The sequence below is a fragment of the Anomaloglossus baeobatrachus genome, chromosome 8, assembly GCF_048569485.1.
Source record: "Anomaloglossus baeobatrachus isolate aAnoBae1 chromosome 8, aAnoBae1.hap1, whole genome shotgun sequence".
In the NCBI taxonomy this organism is placed as follows: Eukaryota; Metazoa; Chordata; class Amphibia; order Anura; family Aromobatidae; genus Anomaloglossus; species Anomaloglossus baeobatrachus.
The window spans coordinates 10,880,814-10,902,002 of NC_134360.1; the positions used below are offsets into that span (position 1 = coordinate 10,880,814).

At 50.9% G+C, this 21,189-nt stretch overlaps 1 protein-coding gene across 1 annotated transcript in view; it reads left to right on the plus strand.

Moving 5' to 3' along the window:
- CACNA1D (calcium voltage-gated channel subunit alpha1 D) overlaps positions 1-21,189 on the plus strand; it is a 390,642-nt gene that overhangs the window by 304,514 nt on the left and 64,939 nt on the right. Inside the window, exons 33-37 of the mRNA XM_075321032.1 lie at positions 16,923-16,961; positions 17,608-17,736; positions 19,068-19,133; positions 20,813-20,904; positions 20,979-21,138. Coding sequence (XP_075177147.1) covers positions 16,923-16,961; positions 17,608-17,736; positions 19,068-19,133; positions 20,813-20,904; positions 20,979-21,138 — 486 coding nt within the window. The remainder of the gene's footprint in view (positions 1-16,922; positions 16,962-17,607; positions 17,737-19,067; positions 19,134-20,812; positions 20,905-20,978; positions 21,139-21,189) is intronic.

The following is a 21,189-nucleotide window of genomic DNA, read 5'->3' on the forward strand; positions in this document are numbered from 1 at the left end:
GTTTTTTCCATGCATCTCGCTTTCTTTCTCTGAGACCCCTTGAATGTGATCTTGCATCCGGACATTGATACATTTATTTATTTTTTTTTCATTTTTAAATCAAGTTATAATATCTTATACTTGGTAAATGCATGCGGCATGAGCGGGGGGACATGGCATGCTGTGTACAGTCCTGTCCATCCGGGAGGGGGGGTCTGCAGTGGGGTCGGTGCGAGATCTCGCCACTTAGTGATGTACGTGTAATTATTAGTTTGTGTATTTTAGGACTAATGGAAGAAACAATTAAAAAATTAAAAAAGTGTTATTTCATACCATTGTTTGTTTCTAGAAATAACTAATCTGTGCATGAACCCAGTGCCCTGTACAATAAGAATGTTTGCTGTTATTATTCCTCTTCTTTATACTGTGAGATGTTGAGGTTTTAATGATGGTTACTGATTGTGGCTATTAGACCCTGCTACTTTTTGCCACCTCTTCTGAATTTGGCATCGAGGAGAGGGCTACTCGGCAACTTTGGTCTTATGATTCCCACTTTTGCATGTGCTTTTGCTACTTTGGTGCAGCTTTCATTTACATCTCTTTATTACCCTAAAAATGTTTTAAATGGTAATCATGAGACCAAAAAAATGTTGCATAGAAATTTTGGGGGACGTGAAGGTGGCATCACACCAATTAGCTGTAGCTACGCACATAGTGTGCAACAAACGTCTGGAAGTTTCCATTATGAAGCCAAAGTCACGGTGTAACCTTATTTCTTTTTCGCTCCTAATTGGGAGACCCAGACAATTGGGTGTATAGCTACTGCCTCCGGAGGCCGCACAAAGTACTACACTTAAAAGTGTAAGGCCCCTCCCCTTCTGGCTATACACCCCCCCGTGGGAGCACGGGTCCCTCAGTTTTTTGCTTTGTGCGAAGGAGGTCAGACACGCACGCATAGCTCCACTGTTTAGTCAGCAGCAGCTGCTGACTATGTCGGATGGAAGAAAAGAGGACCCATACAAGGGTCCCCAGCATGCTCCCTTCTCACCCCACTTTCTGTCGGTGGTGCTTGTTAAGGTTGAGGTACCCATTGCGGGTACGGAGGCTGGAGCCCACATGCTGATTCCTTCCCCATCCCCATTAGGGCTCTGGGCGAAGTGGGATTTTACCAGTCTCCAGGCACAGAGACCGTGCTCCATCCGCAGCCCCTGGAGAAGCCGCTGGATTTGGAGCTGAGTATCGTCAGGGACATGGCCCTGCTCCGTCAAGGTACTCTGTGTCCCCGTGCATACGCGCGCACACCGCAGCATTGCTGGGTGTGTTAGTGCGCCGGGGACAACAGCGCTGCTGCGCTTGTGCCATTTCCTCACTTCAGCTTAGCTGAGTGGGTAGACTCAGGGAGAACGGTCGCGCCGGCCGCTGGGACTGCGACGCGGCTGGGACTTGTGGTGCGCCGTGGACTTCCGCGCTGGCCGTGCATATATCACGGCCGCGCTTATTACTACAGTCCCCGGCTTTTGCGGCCTAGTTCGTTCGTTCCCGCCTCCGCACCTGCCAGTCAGGAGGAGGGCGGGACGCTGTACAGAGCATCAGCGCTGAGGGCTGGAGTCGTTTTTACATACTCCAGCCCTCACACCAGGCACAGTAGGACGCAGTTTCCCGCTCTTTGTTTGTGGCACGCCCACGGTCCGCCCCTCTTCACAGAACGCCGGCAGCCATTCCTGCCTGCACGCTGAGCTGCAGAGGGGAGACGGGGAGACCCAGACACGGGATTCTACGGCCTCATACCCGCTGTTCAGCGGGCGGTAAGCAGCCCTCAAGGGCTCACCCCCACTTGTGCCGTTTGTATACTGAGTATTTTGTGTTTGCAAATACTTTGTACTGTACGGTCGCTGGTGATTCTCGGCTATATACCCTCCTAGATTACAAGGAGGCAACAGCATGTCGTCCGCAAAACGCAAGGGTGCCAAGGCACAAACATTATATGCTGCCTGTACCGCATGTGGGGCTGCTCTACCGGCAGGTTCCACTGACCCCCATTGTGTGCAGTGCTCGGCCCCTGTGCAACTTGCACAGCCGGGGCCTCTGCTGGACGTGACCCAGGGTGTACCACCTGTGAATGCTGTCCAGGTGACAGGAACAGAGTTTGCAGCTTTTGCTGACAGATTGTCTATGACCATGTCAAAGATTCTTGAAACATTGCAGTCTAGACCAGTAACTCAGACCATGGACACTGGGGCATCATTGCTCCCTGGTCCCCCTCAACTGGAACACTTCCAAGCTCCGGGGGTGTCACATGCACCCCAGGGTGACGATTCTGACTCGGACGACAGTCCCAGACAACCTAAGCGGGCTCGTTATGAGGGGCCCTCAACTTCGTCTCACTGGTCAGGATCCCAGCGGGACGAATCTATGGGTGATGAGGCGGATGTAACTGATCAAGATTCTGATCCTGGGTCCGCTCTCAATCTGGATACACCGGATGGTGACGCCATAGTGAATGATCTTATAGCGTCCATCAATAGGATGTTAGATATTTCTCCGCCAGCTCCTACTGAGGAGGAGGCAGCTTCACAGCAGGAGAAATTCCATTTCAGATATCCCAAGCGTAAATTAAGCACTTTTCTGGACCACGCTGACTTTAGAGATGCAGCTTATCCTGAGAAGCGGTTTTCTAAACGGCTTAAAGATACACGCTATCCTTTTCCCCCTGACGTGGTCAAGGGTTGGACCCAGTGTCCCAAGGTGGACCCTCCAATCTCCAGGCTTGCAGCTAGATCCTTAGTTGCAGTAGAAGATGGAGCGGCACTTAAAGATGCCACTGACAGGCAGATGGAGCTCTGGCTGAAATCCATCTATGAAGCTATTGGAGCGTCGTTGGCGCCAGCTTTCGCAGCCGTATGGGCACTTCAAGCTATTTCAGCTGGGCTTATACAAGTCGACTCGGTCACACGTACATCTGCCCCGCAGGTGGCACCATTGACCTCTCAAATGTCTGCATTCGCGTCTTACGCGATTAATGCTGTCCTGGACTCTACGAGCCGTACGGCGGTGGCGTCAGCCAACTCCGTGGTTTTGCGCAGAGCCCTGTGGTTGAGAGAATGGAAAGCAGATTCTGCTTCCAAGAAGTGCTTCACCAGTTTGCCCTTTTCTCGTGACCGATTGTTTGGGGAGCGTTTGGATGAAATCATTAAACACTCAAAGGGTAAGGACTCATCCTTACCTCAACACAGACAAAACAAGCCCCAACAAAGGAGGGGTCAGTCTGGTTTTCGGTCCTTTCGAGGCTCAGGCAGGTCCCAATTCTCCTCGTCCAAGAGGACTCAAAAGGATCAGAGAGGCTCAGATTCTTGGCGGGCGCAGTCACGCCCAAAAAAGACAGCAGGAAGAACCGTTACCAAGACGGCTTCCTCATGACTTTCAGCCTCCTCTCTCCGCATCCTCGGTCGGTGGCAGGCTCTCCCGCTTTGGCGGCATTTGGCTGTCACAGGTCAAAGACCGTTGGGTGAGGGACATTCTGTCTCACGGGTACAGGATAGAATTCGTCTCTCGTCCTCCAACTCGTTTCTTCAGAACTTCCCCACCGCCCGACCGAGCCGATGCTCTGCTGCAGGCGGTGGCCGCTCTAAAGGCGGAAGGAGTGGTGACTTCCGTTCCTCTTCAGGAACAAGGTCACGGTTTTTACTCCAATCTGTTTGTGGTGCCAAAGAAGGACGGGTCCTTTCGGCCCGTCCTGGATCTAAAGTTGCTCAACAAACACGTAAAAACCAGGAGGCTCCGGATGGAATCTCTCCGCTCCGTCATAGCCTCAATGTCTCAAGGAGATTTCTTAGCATCAATAGACATCAAGGATGCTTATCTTCACGTGCCGATTGCGCCAGAGCATCAGCGTTTTCTACGCTTCGTTATAGAAAGCGAACACCTGCAGTTCGTAGCGTTACCTTTCGGGCTGGCAACAGCCCCTCGGGTCTTCACCAAGGTCATGGCAGCAGTAGTAGCTGTCCTGCACTCGCAGGGTCACTCCGTGATCCCGTATTTGGACGATCTACTTATAAAGGCACCCTCTCAAGAGGCATGCCAACACAGTCTGAACGTGGCACTGAAGACTCTCCAGAGTTTCGGGTGGATTATCAACTTTTCAAAGTCAAATCTAACCCCGACCCAATCACTAACATATCTTGGCATGGAGTTTCATACTCTCTCAGCGATAGTGAAGCTTCCACTGGACAAGCAGTGCTCTCTGCAGACAGGGGTGCAATCTCTCCTGCAGAACCAGTCCCACTCCTTGAGGCGCCTCATGCATTTCCTAGGGAAGATGGTGGCAGCAATGGAAGCAGTCCCTTTCGCGCAGTTTCATCTGCGCCCTCTACAATGGGACATTCTCCGCCAATGGGACGGGAAGTCGACGTCCCTCGACAGGGATGTCTCCCTCTCTCAGGCAACCAAGGACTCTCTCCGATGGTGGCTTCTTCCCACCTCATTGTCAAAAGGAAAGTCGTTCCTACCCCCATCCTGGGCGGTGGTCACGACAGATGCGAGCCTATCAGGGTGGGGAGCAGTGTTTCTTCACCACAGGGCTCAGGGTACGTGGACTCAGAGAGAGTCCACCCTTCAGATCAATGTTCTGGAAATCAGAGCAGTCTATCTTGCTCTGCGAGCCTTCCAACAGTGGCTGGAGGGCAAGCAGATCCGGATTCAGTCGGACAATTCCACAGCGGTGGCGTACATCAACCACCAAGGGGGAACACGCAGTCGACAAGCCTTTCAAGAAGTCCGGCGGATTCTGACGTGGGTGGAAAACACAGCATCCACCATATCCGCAGTTCACATCCCAGGCGTGGAAAACTGGGAAGCAGACTTTCTCAGTCGCCAGGGCATGGACGCAGGGGAATGGTCCCTTCACCCAGACGTGTTTCAGGAGATCTGTCGCCGCTGGGGGATGCCGGACGTCGACCTGATGGCGTCACGGCACAACAACAAGGTCCCGGTTTTCATGGCACGGTCTCACGATCACCGAGCTCTGGCGGCAGACGCCTTAGTTCAGGATTGGTCGCAGTTCCGACTACCTTATGTGTTCCCACCTCTGGCATTGTTGCCCAGAGTGATCCGCAAAATCAGGTCCGACTGCCGTTGCGCCATTCTCGTCGCTCCAGACTGGCCAAGGAGGTCGTGGTACCCGGATCTGTGGCATCTCACGGTAGGACAACCGTGGGCGCTACCAGGCCGTCCAGACTTGCTGTCTCAAGGGCCGTTTTTCCATCTGAATTCTGCGGCCCTGAACCTGACTGTGTGGCCATTGAGTCCTGGATCCTAGGGACCTCAGGTTTATCTCATGATGTTGTTGCCACCATGAGACAGGCTAGGAAACCATCCTCCGCCAAGATCTACCACAGAACGTGGAAGATATTCTTATCTTGGTGCTCTGCTCAGGGAGTTTCTCCCTGGCCATTTGCATTGCCTATTTTTCTTTCCTTCCTGCAGTCTGGGTTGGAAAAAGGTTTGTCGCTTAGCTCCCTTAAAGGACAAGTCTCTGCGCTATCCGTATTCTTTCAGAAGCGCCTGGCGCGACTTCCTAAGGTACGCACGTTCCTGCAAGGGGTTTGTCATCTCATTCCCCCTTACAAGCGGCCTGTCAGGTTTCCAGGTTTTCCAGTTCTCTTTTGAATGAGCTTGCCCTCAGTTAACATGGAGTTTAAGGTTCTGTTGCCCTACTTCCTGTCCAGCTGCTTAAAAGGCCGCCTCTCAGCCCAGTCCAGTGCCTGAGTATACTGCTTGCTGTGTGCTCCTGCTTTGCTGCTGCTAATCCTGATTGCCTCTGGATCCTCCTAAAGACTACCGACCGACTCTGGACCATACCCGGTTTCTTCAAAGCTGTGCCCGGATTCCGTCTGCCATCTTCGGTCAGCACTCTGCCTGGTTCTCTCCGGTTCGTAACCACTCTGGACAATCATCCCGTACGGACACTCCTGGACTTTACCGCTTGCCCCTTGTGTCCCGGCTGCTGCGCATTTAGGCCTTCCGGGGTGATTGCCGGACAGTCCCTGTATAGGGGTTCGCTCTGGTGGTCTCCCTGGGGGAGTCCGGTGCGTGGCCCCGGGAATTCCCTCCGCTCCGATTCGGGAAGGTATTACATGTGTTATTGTGTTACTGTGTTTGTTCTGTTGTGTATCTACCGTGGTTACATGTTATAAAACATCTTGTACCCAGAACTCGTCTCTGATTGTCATTGCCCTACGCTATCGAAATCCTCAGAACATATAATAAGTATTACACGGCCATTGGAACCCTGGGATCTGAACAAGGTTCTGATTGCTCTCCAGAAGCCGCCTTTCGAGCCTATGAAGGAGATTTCCTTTTCTCGGCTTTCACAGAAAGTGGCTTTTCTGGTGGCGGTCACGTCTCTTCGGAGAGTGTCAGAGCTGGTGGCGTTATCTTGCAAATCTCCCTTCCTGGTGTTTCACCAAGACAAGGTAGTACTGCGTCCAATTCCAGAGTTTCTTCCCAAGGTGGTATCTTCCTTTCATCTCAATCAAGATATCACTTTACCATCTTTGTGTCCGCATCCAGTTCACCAATTTGAAAAGGGTTTACATCTGTTGGACCTGGTGAGAGCACTCAGGATCTACATTTCCCGCACGGCGTCTCTGCGCCGTTCGGATGCACTCTTTATCCTGGTCGCTGGTCAGCATAAAGGGTCGCAAGCTTCCAATCTCCTGACTCAATCCTTCCTGCTTGGATATTTATATGGATTGTTATGGATATGGCTTATATTGCCTATCAATTGGTGTTCCAGCGGGAATAGATTGATGCATTGACCCGATGTGGTCCTTCTCCTAACTGTAGGACTTCCACTCTTGTTGGATATGACCTTATATCTTGTATTACTGAAGATACCTGGTATACATTATTCTGTACCTAAATGTTTGCGGTGATGTACACCGTTGTTTTCCTCCCCTCACTTGTCCATACTTTTATGAAAATTTATACAAATAAAAATATGTATTGAACCGCAGATCGCCTCTCTTGTTTTTGTTTTGGCAAATCCACCCTTGCGCGGTGGATCAAGGAACCAATTCTTCACGCCTACCGTTCTGCTGGGCTTCCGACTCCTTCTGGACTGAAGGCCCATTCTACCAGAGCCGTGGGTGCGTCCTGGGCATTACGGCATCAGGCTACGGCTCAGCAGGTGTGCCAGGCGGCTACCTGGTCGAGTCTGCACACTTTTACCAAGCATTATCAGGTGCATACCTACGCTTCGGCGGATGCCAGCCTAGGTAGACAAGTCCTGCAGGCGGCGGTGGCCCACCTGTAAGAAAGGGCTGCCTGACAGCCCGATCGCGAGGTATTATTTTACCCACCCAGGGACTGCTTTTGGACGTCCCAATTGTCTGGGTCTCCCAATTAGGAGCGAAAAAGAAGAAGGGAATTTTGTTTACTTACCGTAAATTCCTTTTCTTCTAGCTCCAATTGGGAGACCCAGCACCCGCCCTGTTTTTCTGAGGGTATTTGTTTTTCGGGTGCACATGTTGTTCATGTTAATAACTTACGTTCTCCGATATTGTTTATCGGATTGAATTTGTTTTTGAAACAGTTATTGGCTTTCCTCCTTCTTGCTTTTGCACTAAAACTGAAGGACCCGTGCTCCCACGGGGGGGTGTATAGCCAGAAGGGGAGGGGCCTTACACTTTTAAGTGTAGTACTTTGTGCGGCCTCCGGAGGCAGTAGCTATACACCCAATTGTCTGGGTCTCCCAATTGGAGCTAGAAGAAAAGGAATTTACGGTAAGTAAACAAAATTCCCTTCTTTCACACTGATAGACTGATGAGATTGTGTCATGGTCTCTAGTAGTCTGCCATGTTTGTCCATCTGTCCATGTTGTCCATAGTTTGTCCATCTGTCCATGAGACGTCTGATGGACAAACGATCCTTCGGACGATAGTTCAGCCAACAACCATCTTGGCCACCTCTCATATACATAAAAAAATCATACATAGTAGTGCTCGTTTGGCAGAACTCTCCCGTGTTCTCTATGAGAAAACCGCTGCCAGATATATCTAAAATAAAAGAATCATCAGTCCAAAATCTGACATGCCGGATCCATATCTACCCCGACAAAAAATTACCCGGGGCTCCCACACTGTTGACCGAATCCGTCAATATTAGTGGGTTCGGCCAGCATTAGTCCAATATGTATAAGGGGCTTATGTCAGCGTGTAGCTGCATCTGATCCTCATTAATTACAAGGATGAAGATCTATAAGCCCAATGTTCTTAGAGTTCCTTTACAGTCATGGCTGAAAGTGTTGGCACCCTTGAAATTGTTCCAGAAAATAAAGTATTTCTCCCAGAAATTTATTGCAATTATACATTTTTTTATACACATGTTTATTTCCTTTGTGCATACTGGAACAACACTAAAAAATCTGATAAAGAAGGCAAATTGGACAATTTCGCACACAACCCCAAAAATGGGCCAGACAAAATTGTTGCCTCCTATACCCATCCACAAGCTTCTTACTCCTCTCACCTGGAATTTCAGACTCTTCTTTATAAACATCTCCAGGTCTTTCATATCTGAAGATGTCTTCTCTTCCTGTTCTCTTCCTCGTCTCTTCCTCGTCTCACTCAATGTCAGGCAGCAGCTGCAAAAGCAAACAAGATTCTAGGGTGTATAAAAAGAGAGATTAGATCCCGTGATCCCAACGTATTGTTACCCCTCTATAAATCACTGGTAAGGCCACATCTGGAATATGGGATCCAGTTTTGGACTCCACATTTTAAAAAGGACATTCAGAAGTTAGAGTCAGTTCAGAGGCGGCTAACTAGATTATTACAAGGAATGGAGGCCGCCCGTATGATGAGGAATGGAGGCCGCCCGTATGATGAGGAATGGAGGCCGCCCGTATGATGAGGAATGGAGGCCGCCCGTATGATGAGTAATGGAGGCCGCCCGTATGATGAGTAATGGAGGCCGCCCGTATGATGAGTAATGGAGGCCGCCCGTATGATGAGTAATGGAGGCCGCCCGTATGATGAGTAATGGAGGCCGCCCGTATGATGAGTAATGGAGGCCGCCCGTATGATGAGGAATGGAGGCCGCCCGTATGATGAGTAATGGAGGCCGCCCGTATGATGAGTAATGGAGGCCGCCCGTATGATGAGTAATGGAGGCCGCCCGTATGATGAGAGGTTGAAAAAGTTAGATATGTTTAGCTTAGAAAAAAGACGTCTCTGAGAGGAGATCTCATTTATATGTATAAATACATGTGTGGTCAATATAAAGGACTGGCACATGACTTATTCCTTCCAAAGACAGTACTAAGGACCAGGGGGCACTCACTGCGGGGGAAGAAAAGCGATTCCTGCAGCTAAACAGGAAAGGGTTCTTTACAGTTAGAGCAGTCAGACTGTGGAATGCCACCACAAGAGGCAGTAATGGCAGACACTATAACAGCTTTATATCAGGGCGGAGGATTTCCTCAGTACAGAACATTGTGGGTTATAACTGACATAGTGACCAAATGTAGAACTGGTGGAGGAAGGTTGAACTGGATGGACCGGGGGCTTTTTTCAACCTTAGTAACTATGTAACTATGTCTCTTCCTCGTCTCTTCCTCTCCTCTTTCTTTCGTCTATCTCTCCTCTATCCCTCCTCTATCTCTCCTCTATCCCTCCTCTATCCCTCCTCTATCCCTCCTCTATCCCTCCTCTATCTCTCCTCTATCTCTCCTCTATCTCTCCTCTGTCTCTCCTCTATCCCTCCTCTATCTCGCCTCTATCTCTCCTCTATCTCTCCTCTATCTCTCCTCTATCTCTCCTCTATCTCTCCTCTATCCCTCCTCTATGTCTCCTCTATCTCTCCTCTATCTCTCCTCTATCCCTCCTCTATGTCTCCTCTATCTCTCCTCTATCTCTCCTCCGTTCTCTCCTCCGTTCTCTCCTCCGTTCTCTCCTCCTATCTCTCCTCTTTCTCTCCTCTTTCTCTCCTCTTTCTCTCCTCTTTCTCTCCTCTATCTCTCCTCTATCTCTCCTCTATCTCTCCTCTTTCTCTCCTCTTTCTCTCCTCTTTCTCTCCTCTATCCCTCCTCTATCCCTCCTCTATCTCTCCTCTATCTCTCCTCTATCTCTCCTCTATCTCTCCTCTATCTCTCCTCTTTCTCTCCTCTTTCTCTCCTCTTTCTCTCCTCTTTCTCTCCTCTATCTCTCCTCTATCTCTCCTCTATCTCTCCTCCTGTCTCTCCTCTATCTCTCCTCTATCTCTTCTCCGGTCTCTCCTCCTGTCTCTCCTCCTATCTCTCCTCTATCGCTCTTCTATCTCTCCTCTATCTCTCCTCTATCTCTCCTCCTGTCTCTCCTCCTGTCTCTCCTCCTGTCTCTCCTCCTGTCTCTCCTCCTGTCTCTCCTCCTGTCTCTCCTCCTGTCTCTCCTCCTATCTCTCCTCTATCTCTCCTTTATCTCTCCTCTATCTCTCCTCTATCTCTCCTCTATCTCTCCTCCTGTCTCTCCTCCTGTCTCTCCTCTATCTCTCCTCCTATCTCTCCTCTTTCTCTCCTCCTATCTCTGCTCTTTCTCTCCTCTTTCTCTCCTCTATCTCTCCTCCTATCTCTCCTCCTGTCTCTCCTCCTGTCTCTCCTCTTTCTCTCCTCTATCTCTCCTCTATCCCTCCTCTATCTCTCCTCTATCTCTCCTCTATCCCTCCTCTCTCTCTCCTCTATCTCTCCTCTATCTCTCCTCTATCTCTCCTCTATCTCTCCTCTATCTCTCCTCTATCCCTCCTCTATCTCTCCTCTATCTCTCCTCTATCCCTCCTCTATCTCTCCTCTATCTCTCCTCTATCTCTCCTCTTTCTTTCGTCTATCTCTCCTCTATCTCCCCTCTTTCTTTTGTCTATCTCCCCTCTATCTCCCCTCTATCTCCCCTCTATCTCCCCTCTATCTCTCCTCTATCTCCTCTCTATCTCCCCTCTATCTCCCCTCTATCCCTCTACTATCCCTCCTCTATCCCTCCTCTATCTCTCCTCTATCTCTCCTCTATCTCTCCTCTATCTCTCCTCTATCTCTCCTCTATCTCTCCTCTATCTCTCCTCTTTCTTTCGTCTATCTCCCCTCTATCTCCCCTCTATCTCTCCTCTATCTCTCCTCTTTCTTTCGTCTATCTCTCCTCTATCTCTCCTCTATCCCTCCTCTATCCCTCCTCTATCCCTCCTCTATCCCTCCTCTATCTCTCCTCTACCTCTCCTCTATCCCTCCTCTATCACTCCTCTATCCCTCCTCTATCTCTCCTCTATCTCTCCTCTATCTCTCCTCTATCTCTCCTCTATCTCTCCTCTATCTCTCCTCTATCTCTCCTCTATCTCTCCTCTATCCCTCCTCTATCTCTCCTCTATCTCTCCTCTATCCCTCCTCTATCTCTCCTCTATCTCTCCTCTATCTCTCCTCTATCTCTCCTCTATCTCTCCTCTATCTCTCCTCTATCCCTCCTCTATCCCTCCTCTATCTCTCCTCTATCTCTCCTCTATCTCTCCTCTATCTCTCCTCTATCTCTCCTCTATCCCTCCTCTATCCCTCCTCTATCTCTCCTCTATCTCTCCTCTATCTCTCCTCTATCTCTCCTCTATCTCCCCTCTATCTCTCCTCTATCTCTCCTCTATCTCTCCTCTATCTCTCCTCTATCCCTCCTCTATCCCTCCTCTATCTCTCCTCTATCCCTCCTCTATCTCTCCTCTATCTCTCCTCTATCTCTCCTCTATCTCTCCTCTATCTCTCCTCTATCCCTCCTCTATCCCTCCTCTATCCCTCCTCTATCTCTCCTCTATCTCTCCTCTATCTCTCCTCTATCTCTCCTCTATCCCTCCTCTATCCCTCCTCTATCTCTCCTCTATCTCTCCTCTATCACTCCTCTATCCCTCCTCTATCCCTCCTCTATCTCTCCTCTATCTCTCCTCTATCTCTCCTCTATCTCTCCTCTATCCCTCCTCTATCTCTCCTCTATCTCTCCTCTATCTCTCCTCTATCTCTCCTCTATCTCTCCTCTATCTCCCCTCTATCTCCCCTCTATCTCCCCTCTATCTCCCCTCTATCTCTCCTCTATCCCTCCTCTATCTCTCCTCTATCTCTCCTCTATCTCTCCTCTATCTCTCCTCTATCTCTCCTCTATCTCTCCTCTATCTCCCCTCTATCCCTCCTCTATCCCTCCTCTATCTCTCCTCTATCTCTCCTCTATCTCTCCTCTATCTCTCCTCTATCTCTCCTCTATCTCTCCTCTATCTCCCCTCTATCTCTCCTCTATCCCTCCTCTATCTCTCCTCTATCTCTTTCTCTCCTCTTTCTCTTCCTCTTCTCCCAGCAGTAATTTTCAGATCTCTCCACATGAGTCGATGGGATTTAGATCCGGACTCATTGCTGCCACTTTAGGACTCTCCAGCGCTTTGTTTCCATCCATTTCTGGAACTTCATGAAGTATTTGGGGTCTTTGTCCTGCTGGAAATTCCTGTCCTAGGACGCACCCCCAGCTTTCTGACACTGGGCTCTACATTGTCACCCAAAATCCTTTGTATTCTTCAGGTTTCATGATGTCTTGCACACAGTCAATGCCCATACCTCCCAACCGTCCCGGATACAGCGGGACAGTCCCTCTTCTGAGCCTTTGATCCCGGGTCCCGCCCGTGAGGCTGTTTATCCCGGGCTCCACCCACCCACTGTAGCCCCGCCTCGCTGTTTCTCCCTTCTATTCATTACAGAGCCGACCGCGCACCTACTCCTGTGACTGCTGCTGAGGTATGAATCACCCCCTGCAGCAGAGCGACCCCCCCCCTGCAGCAGAGCGACCCCCCCCTGCAGCAGAGCCCCCCCCCCCCTGCACCAGAGCCGACCCCCCCCCAGTCCCGGAGCCTGCGTTTCTCTGCAGCTGTTCTCTGATTCCCCGTGTGCGGCTTCTCACTGCTGCAGACACGCGGGGAGTCAGGACGCTGAGGAGACCGTGCAATCAGCACTTCTCTCTCCTGCAGATAGCACTGGCCAGTAATGACCTATGCAGAGTGACATCTGCAGGCATTTATTAGTTTACCGATCAGTGGTCTCCTGCCTGTGGAGCAGAGCTGCTGGGTCCTAGCTTCCCAACAGCTTCAGCTCTGCTTTATCCTGGCTCCTCTACCAGTTAAAGGGAACCTGTCAGCAGAAATTTCACAATAAAAGTAATAGATTCCCCTCTCCAGCTCCTGGGCTGCTTCTAGAAAGGTTCCTGTTGTTATTGTGCCCCCTTTGAGACCTACAAAAATACTTTATGAAGTCTTACCTTTTTGTATGCAAATGTGTTTTTATGGTCACGGGGGCGGGCTTTCTGGCGTCCGTTATTCCCCCTCCTGCCGCTTTACGCAGTCCCCCATTGCTCATTTACATACACAAGAACGCCTTCCTCATGTAACTGTCCTCCCGAAGATTTGCGCATGTGAACGCTTTTTCAGGTGATTGCGCAGGCACGAGATTATGGGCGGCGCTGTGATTGTCATCAACAGCGTTAACCAAGTACCCGCCCATAATCTCGTGCCCGCACTTTTCCCTCTGACTCCACCGTTATGCGCAAGTGCTGGCCATATGAACCATGTTACCTATTACTGCTTGCACGAGATTATGGGCGGGTACTTGGATGACTTTGCTGATGACAATCACAGCGCCGCCCATAATCTCGCGCCCACGGTAATAGGTAACATGGTTCATATGGACAGTGCTTGCGCATAACGGTGGAGGCAGAGTGAGAAGCGCGGGCACGAGATTATGGGCAGGTACTTGGATGACGCTGCTGATGACAATCACAGCGCCGCCCATAATCTCGCGCCCACGGTAATAGGTAACATGGTTCATATGGCCAGTGCTTGCGCATAACAGTGGAGGCAGAGTGAGAAGCGTGGGCACGAGATTATGGGCGGGTACTTGGATGACGCTGCTGATGACAATCACAGCGCCGCCCATAATCTCGCGCCCACGGTAATAGGTAACGTGGTTCATATGGCCAGTGCTTGCGCATAACGGTGGAGGCAGAGTGAGAAGCGCGGGCACAAGATTATGGGCAGGTACTTGGATGACGCTGCTGATGACAATCACAGCGCCGCCCATAATCTCGCGCCCATGGTAATAGGTAACGTGGTTCATATGGACAGTGCTTGCGCATAACGGTGGAGGCAGAGTGAGAAGCGCGGGCACAAGATTATGGGCAGGTACTTGGATGACGCTGCTGATGACAATCACAGCGCCGCCCATAATCTCGCGCCTGCGCAATCACCTCAAAAGCGTTCACACTTTGCACAGTGCTCAGTCCCGCGAGAGTGGCACTGGGCATGCACAAAACTTCAGGAGGACAGTTACATGAGGAAGGCGTCCTCATGTATGGAAATGAGCAATGGGGGACGGCGTACAGCGGCAGGAGGGGGAATAACGGACGCCAGGCAGCCCGCCCCCGTGACCATAAAAACAGATTTGCATACAAAAAGGTAAGACTTCATAAAGTATTTTTTTAGGTCTCAAAGTGGGCACAATAACAACAGGAACCTTTCCAGAAGCAGCCCAGGAGCTGCAGAGGGGAATCTTTTATTTTTTTTGCTAAATTTCTGGTGACAGTTTCCCTTTAAAGGGAACCTATCAGGTGCAATCTGCACTCAGAGCCAGGAGCAGTTCTGGGTGTATATTGCTAATCCCTCCCTAACTGTCCCTGTATACACTAGCATAGATAAAGGCATCTATAGAAAAAGTATTTTTAAAGAGCTTATATCTTATGCTAATTAGCGCGGGGACTAGTCCCAAGGGCGTTACTTCACTTGGCTAGTCGGCTCACATAGCGTATTAGTACTCACACAGGGGCGTAATAACATGCTAACATGCTATGCGAGCCGACTAGCCAAGTGAAGTAACGCCCTTCGGACTAGTCCCCGCGCTCATTAGCATAAGATATAAGATCTTTAAAAATATTTGTTCTTGATCTCTTTATCTATGCTAGTGTATACAGGGACGGTTAGGCAGGGATTAGCAATATGTGCCCAGAACTGCTCCTGGCTCTGAGTGCATATTGCACCTGACAGGTTCACTTTAAAGGGAACCTGTCACCAGATTTGGGGCCTATAAGCTGCGGCCACCACCAGCGGGATCTTATGTACACATTCTAACATGCTGCATACCTCCCAACCGTCCCGGATACAGCGGGACTTTCACGCTTTACGTTGTTTGTCCCGTTGCCACGGGCGGGACGGCCGGCTCCCGGGCTCCGCCCACCCACTCTCTCTCCGCCTCCCTGCTTTTCCCTCCTACCATCCTAGTAGACGTGGCATAGAGAGGAGCGCTGCCTGTGCTGCTGCTGGTACAGTAAACTAATCTCCCCAGCGCTGATTTCCCTCCCTCCCCCCTCACCCCCGGCCGGAGCCTGTCTGTGCGGTCGGCCGGCCGCCTGTCTGTGCGGTCGGCCGGCCGCCTGTCTGTGCGGTCGGCCCGCCACCTGTCTGTGCGGGCGCCCCCCTGCCGCCTGTCTGTGCGGGCGCCCCCCTGCCGCCTGTCTGTGCGGGCGCCACCCGCCGCCTGTCTGTGCGGGCGCCTCCCGCCGCCTGTCTGTGCGGGCGCCCCCCTGCCGCCTGTCTGTGCGGGCGCCCCCCTGCCGCCTGTCTGTGCGGGCGCCCCCCTGCCGCCTGTCTGTGCGGGCGCCCCCCTGCCGCCTGTCTGTGCGGGCGCCCCCCGCCGCCTGTCTGTGCGGGCGGCCCGCCGCCTCATTGTGCGGGCAGCCGGCCGCCTCTCTGTGCGGGCGGCTGGCCGCCTCTCTGTGCGGGCGGCCCGCCGCCTGTCTGTGAAGGCGGCCGGCCGCCTGTCTGTGAAGGCGACCGGCCGCCTCACTGTGCGGGCGACCGGCCGCCTCACTGTGGCTGCCTGCGTGTCCGTGCTGGAGGCCCGCCGGCTGCCTGCGTGTCCGTGCTGGAGGCCCGCCGGCTGCCTGCGTGTCCGTGCTGGAGGCCCGCCGGCTGCCTGCGTGTCCATGCTGGAGGCCCGCCGGCTGCCTGCGTGTCCGTGCTGGAGGCCCGCCGGCTGCCTGCGTGTCCGTGCTGGAGGCCCGCCGGCTGCCTGCGTGTCCGTGCTGGAGGCCCGCCGGCTGCCTGCGTGTCCGTGCTGGAGGCCCGCCGGCTGCCTGCGTGTCCGTGCTGGAGGCCCGCCGGCTGCCTGCGTGTTTGTGCTGAATGGGTGTGGATGGGGAGTGGATATGGGCGTGACTGTGAAATGGGTGTGGTTAGGGGGCGTGGCCTAAAAATTTGCCCGTGTACCTCCCCTCTATCCGTGCACCTCCCCATCTACGTTTCTTCCATTGATCTCTGCCCTTCTTTAGATCCTCTGAAGCCAGAGCTGTCAATAAAGGAAGAGGAGGCAGAGATAGATGGAAAACAAGTAGGTGGGGAGGTCACTGAACGGATTGGCCACCCCAAAGGTGCACCAAACGCCTGTGCTTGGTTTGAACAGTCATTTTATGCTGCCAAAATCCCTTTAGCAACGTGAGCTCCAGTACAATGGCCATATTAGATGAGAGTACAGTGTTTTAAAGGCTGAAACACAGGTTCACATAGGACTTAATTTCCTATGCCGGGTAATGGCTTTCCATTATTTCTGGGAAAGTACAAGCCGGGCATTATTATGTGATGTGAGTTGCTCCATCCAATGCAGGTGGCCGGGACGGAAATGACCCCTGGGTAGAGTAGTCCGGTATCCGAGCCCCCTCATCCCCAGAATGCCTGATACTTTGTATCACGTACCCCCTCCTATCATCAGTTTCTATTTTCCGGAGATTCTTTGCTACATGACTTTTGAGGCAGGACCCATCTATCAGACCTTGCAGCCTCCACATCCAGTATATTTTACATTCTTCATGGTACGGTTTTTGTTTGTTTTTTTTAATATTCACTGTTTTCGATTTTTTTCAAAGCCAATGCCAACTGAACAAGGCCCCACAGGGGACCCGGCGGTAAGATGAGTGGTTCCGGAATGGTTTGACCTCTGTGAACCGTCACTTTGCATCATTCCCTGCTGGCTTGCCTTGTTTTACGGGAAGGTCTTGCCGTGGGTTTTATGGCATTCATCTCATCCAGCTGAATGAGACTTTAGGCTGAGAATGCATGTGTGTGCTCTGCAGCTGGAAACCAAGTCTGTCTTAGCATGCGCCTTCAGTGCGGCACCGTAGGGGCCTCCGGTAAGGGCCGAGCCTACCACTATGACTATTGCTGGGCTGCTGTGAATGGAAAGGCTCGATAACACCACGGCCAATCTCTGCCGCTCCATCTGCTGCAGAACTACAACTCCCATCTGGTCGGCAGAGGGATTTCTAGCTCTGTTATTTCCAGTTAAGGTTTGCCTCCTCTGGATATACGAAATTCTAAAAGCTCAGCATTCGGCTTTGTTCACACTGTCGCGGCTTCTGTTGGTAACACTGTGTTGAATCCGTCACACCATGGACACTAATGGTGATTGTTAGGTCCTGCTGCGTTTTCTGCCGAGGGGGTCCTCTGGCGGCAGTGTGAATGGAGCCGTACTGTGTGCAGCCGCCTCTTCTGTGCCACGTTCTGTATACCTGCTCCCCAGGCCTGTGACTTACCTTACCTCCTGCTTTCCAGAGCTCAGAAGACAGCGCCCGCATCTCAATCACTTTCTTCCGATTATTCCGAGTCATGCGACTCGTCAAACTTCTGAGCAGAGGCGAAGGGATCCGAACTCTGCTGTGGACGTTCATAAAATCCTTCCAGGTAAGTGGCAAAAGGTAACACCTTTATTCTATGACTGAGAGGGAGCGGTTGATTCATGGTGCTGTGTCTACACATCGAGGCCGGATTGTTATTATCATGAGTAGTGATGAGCGGACTTTGGCCCGGAATACGGCTCCTAAAAATGTTGGCAGAATGGATGGGCGATAGGAGAAGGCGCTTTATATATATTGAGGCTCCGGCCGCTCCCGCAGCTGCTCGTTTTACTGCCAGGGCTGCTCATTAGCCTCATACATATTCACTGCTTTCCCCGCCCACCTACATCTAGTATTGGTTGCAGTCAGACAGCGCCCCCACCTGAGTGGCAGCGTATCTGACTGCTTCCAATCACAGACCATGTCTGCAGGTCTATATGATGGTATAAAAATAAATAAAACAAATGTTATGATACTCAGCACAGATACAGCATATGGCTACAGGCTGCAGTCCTCAGCCGTGCGCTTATCTTGGCTGTGTATCAAAATAAGAGAAACAGCAGGCAGCTTTTTTTTTTTTTTTAAATTAATTAAATAGTTTTAAAATAAACGGTGTGCGGTCCCCTCCCTTTTTTAACCCGATAGCTGGAGGCTGGTATTCTCAGTCTGGGGAGACTCATAGTGATTGGGCCTCCCCAGCCTAAAAATAGCAGCCTGTAGCTGCCCAGGATTGCCGCATCCATTAGATGTGACAATCCCGGAACTTTACCCGGCTCTTCCCGATTGCCCTAAAGCGGTGGTAATCGGGGTAATAAGGGGTTAACAACAACTCACAGCTGCCACTAAGCCCTAGATTAGTAATGGGGGGCGTATGAGATCCGCCCCCATTACTAATCTGTAAGTCAAAAGAAATAGACAAACAACAAAAATCCTTTATTTGAAATAAAAGATAAAAATATCCACCCTCTTTCACCACTTTTAGTAACCCCAAAACAACCAGGTCTGACGTAATCCACATGAGGTCCCACAACAATTCCACATCTGCTACATCTGAAGTGACAGTGGGTGGCCATAGAACAATGACCACCCGCTGTAACTTCAGGCAGAGAATGACTTAGCCACAGCGATCAGCGGTGACGTCATTCAGTTTAGTTGTGTCACAGCTGGAGGTTCTCAAGGATCTCCACCTGTGACCTCAGGTAGACTGCCCTCAGGGGATCTCAATAACCACAGCGGTCTAGTTATTTTGATTGTGGTCATACGAATACTTAAATGTGCCATTATACCCATCTGAATCAGTGAGGGGTCCTCCGAGTTGATGAATGTGACACAAACACCACAGAATGAAGCAGAATGGAAGCAGACCTTGGGGTAATTTTTTGCCGATTTTTCTTCCAGGCTTTACCGTACGTCGCCCTCCTTATTGCCATGCTGTTCTTCATCTACGCTGTGATCGGCATGCAGGTAATATGAGTGTAACATATAATGACGTCATATAGGCGGTGACTGCTGAATGCTGCCACGTGGAAATAGCACAAATCTACCATTGTCTTGTGTCTTATGTTCTACGTCTTCACACTCATCGGATTAATCACCGGCGTCCTACCATTGCTGCCCGATTACCCAAAATGACCCGTTCCATATTTCTGGGTGTCTCATTCCTCTTGCATTAAGCAGGAGACCGACATCTCCCCAATTACTGCTTTCAGCATAATTGCGATCACTGCTTAATTGAGTTATGTGTTTGCTGGTGGGTGGTAATTATTGCATGCCGCTTCCCACCCGAGGATGTGCTGATCCTTTTCACAGTCTCAATGACGCACGACCAGGTGAAACGGCACAATGACGATTATTCAACGAATTTATTGTCTCCACGTATTTAAATTATTATTTTTTTATTTGAATTGTAGATTTAAGATTTTCTGAAAGGTAGACAGGATTAAAAGAAGAAAAAGCCATGTCACCTCTGTCCACAGGCTGTGTGCGCCAATATATTCTATTCAATTTAGAGGGCGTCTGACATCACAAAGTAACTGTTCAAACCAAGCACAGGCACTGGGTGCACCCCTTGGTGTGGCCGTATAACTCAGTGCACCCCTTGATGTGGCCGTATAATTCAGTGCACCCTTGGTGTGGTCATATAATTCAGTGCACCCTTGGTGTGGCCATATAATACAGTGCACCCTTGGTGTGGCCGTACAGTTCAGTGCACCTTGGTGTGGCCGTACAGTTCAGTGCACCCTTGGTGTGGCCATACAGTTCAGTGCACCCTTGGTGTGGCCGTACAGTTCAGTGCACCTTTGGTGTGGCCGTACAGTTCAGTGCACCTTTGGTGTGGCCGTACAGTTCAGTGCACCTTTGGTGTGGCCGTACAGTTCAGTGCACCTTTGGTGTGGCCGTACAGTTCAGTGCACCTTGGTGTGGTCGTACAGTTCAGTGCACCTTTGGTGTGGCCGTACAGTTCAGTGCACCTTTGGTGTGGCCGTACAGTTCAGTGCACCTTGGTGTGGCCGTACAGTGCAGTGCACCTTTGGTGTGGCCGTACAGTTCAGTGCACCTTTGGTGTGGCCGTACAGTTCAGTGCACCCTTGTGTGGCCGCACAGTTTAGTGCACCCTTGGTGCGGCCGTACAGTTTAGTGCACCCTTGGTGTGGCCGTACAGTTGAGTGCACCTTCCCAACTACTTGTATTTCATCTGTCTCCGCTGTTCTCAGGCTTCTGTAAAGCCACAGCTGTCAATCAACAAAAAGGAAGACGGGGATAGATTCAAAACTAGTAGTTTAGAAGATGCCCTGAACCACTAGGTCATGCCAAGGGTGCACCAGCGCGGTGCTTAGTTTGAACAGTCAGTTTGTGCTGACTATGTTTGAGAGGGCTGAGCTGCATTTTTCCTAAATGTCAGTATTAAGTATTACTGATTTGTCTCCTGATTGCTGTGAATCAGTATATGACCCTGTGCATCACATTCCTACATTCAGATCATCCATGACCTGATGATAATTTGTATTCCTGTGCTTCTGACTTTTTGGAAATCCGGAATGTCGGGAAAACAAACCGCTGCGCTCGTTATTGATTATCACATAATTTATCTGTAGCGCTCGAATATTCCTCTGCTTATAAAACCGCCATGTTTTTATTTGCAGGTTTTTGGTAAAGTCGCCATGAGGGATAACACCCAAATTAACAGGAACAACAACTTCCAGACGTTTCCGCAGGCCGTGCTGCTGTTATTCAGGTACCGTCGTGTATTACACAGGTGTGACTGAGTCCCGATACATCGAGGCTTCATGGCCGACTCCTGTATTCCAGGTGCGCCACTGGCGAGGCCTGGCAGGACATCATGTTGGCGTGTCTGCCGGGAAAGTACTGTGATCCCGAATCCGACTCCAACCCCGGCGAGGAGTACACGTGCGGGAGCAATTTTGCCATCGTCTATTTCATCACGTTTTATATGTTGTGCGCATTCCTGGTAAGTGCTGGGGGGTCCTACGCTGCCGAGCGGGGGTCATTTTACCTCTTA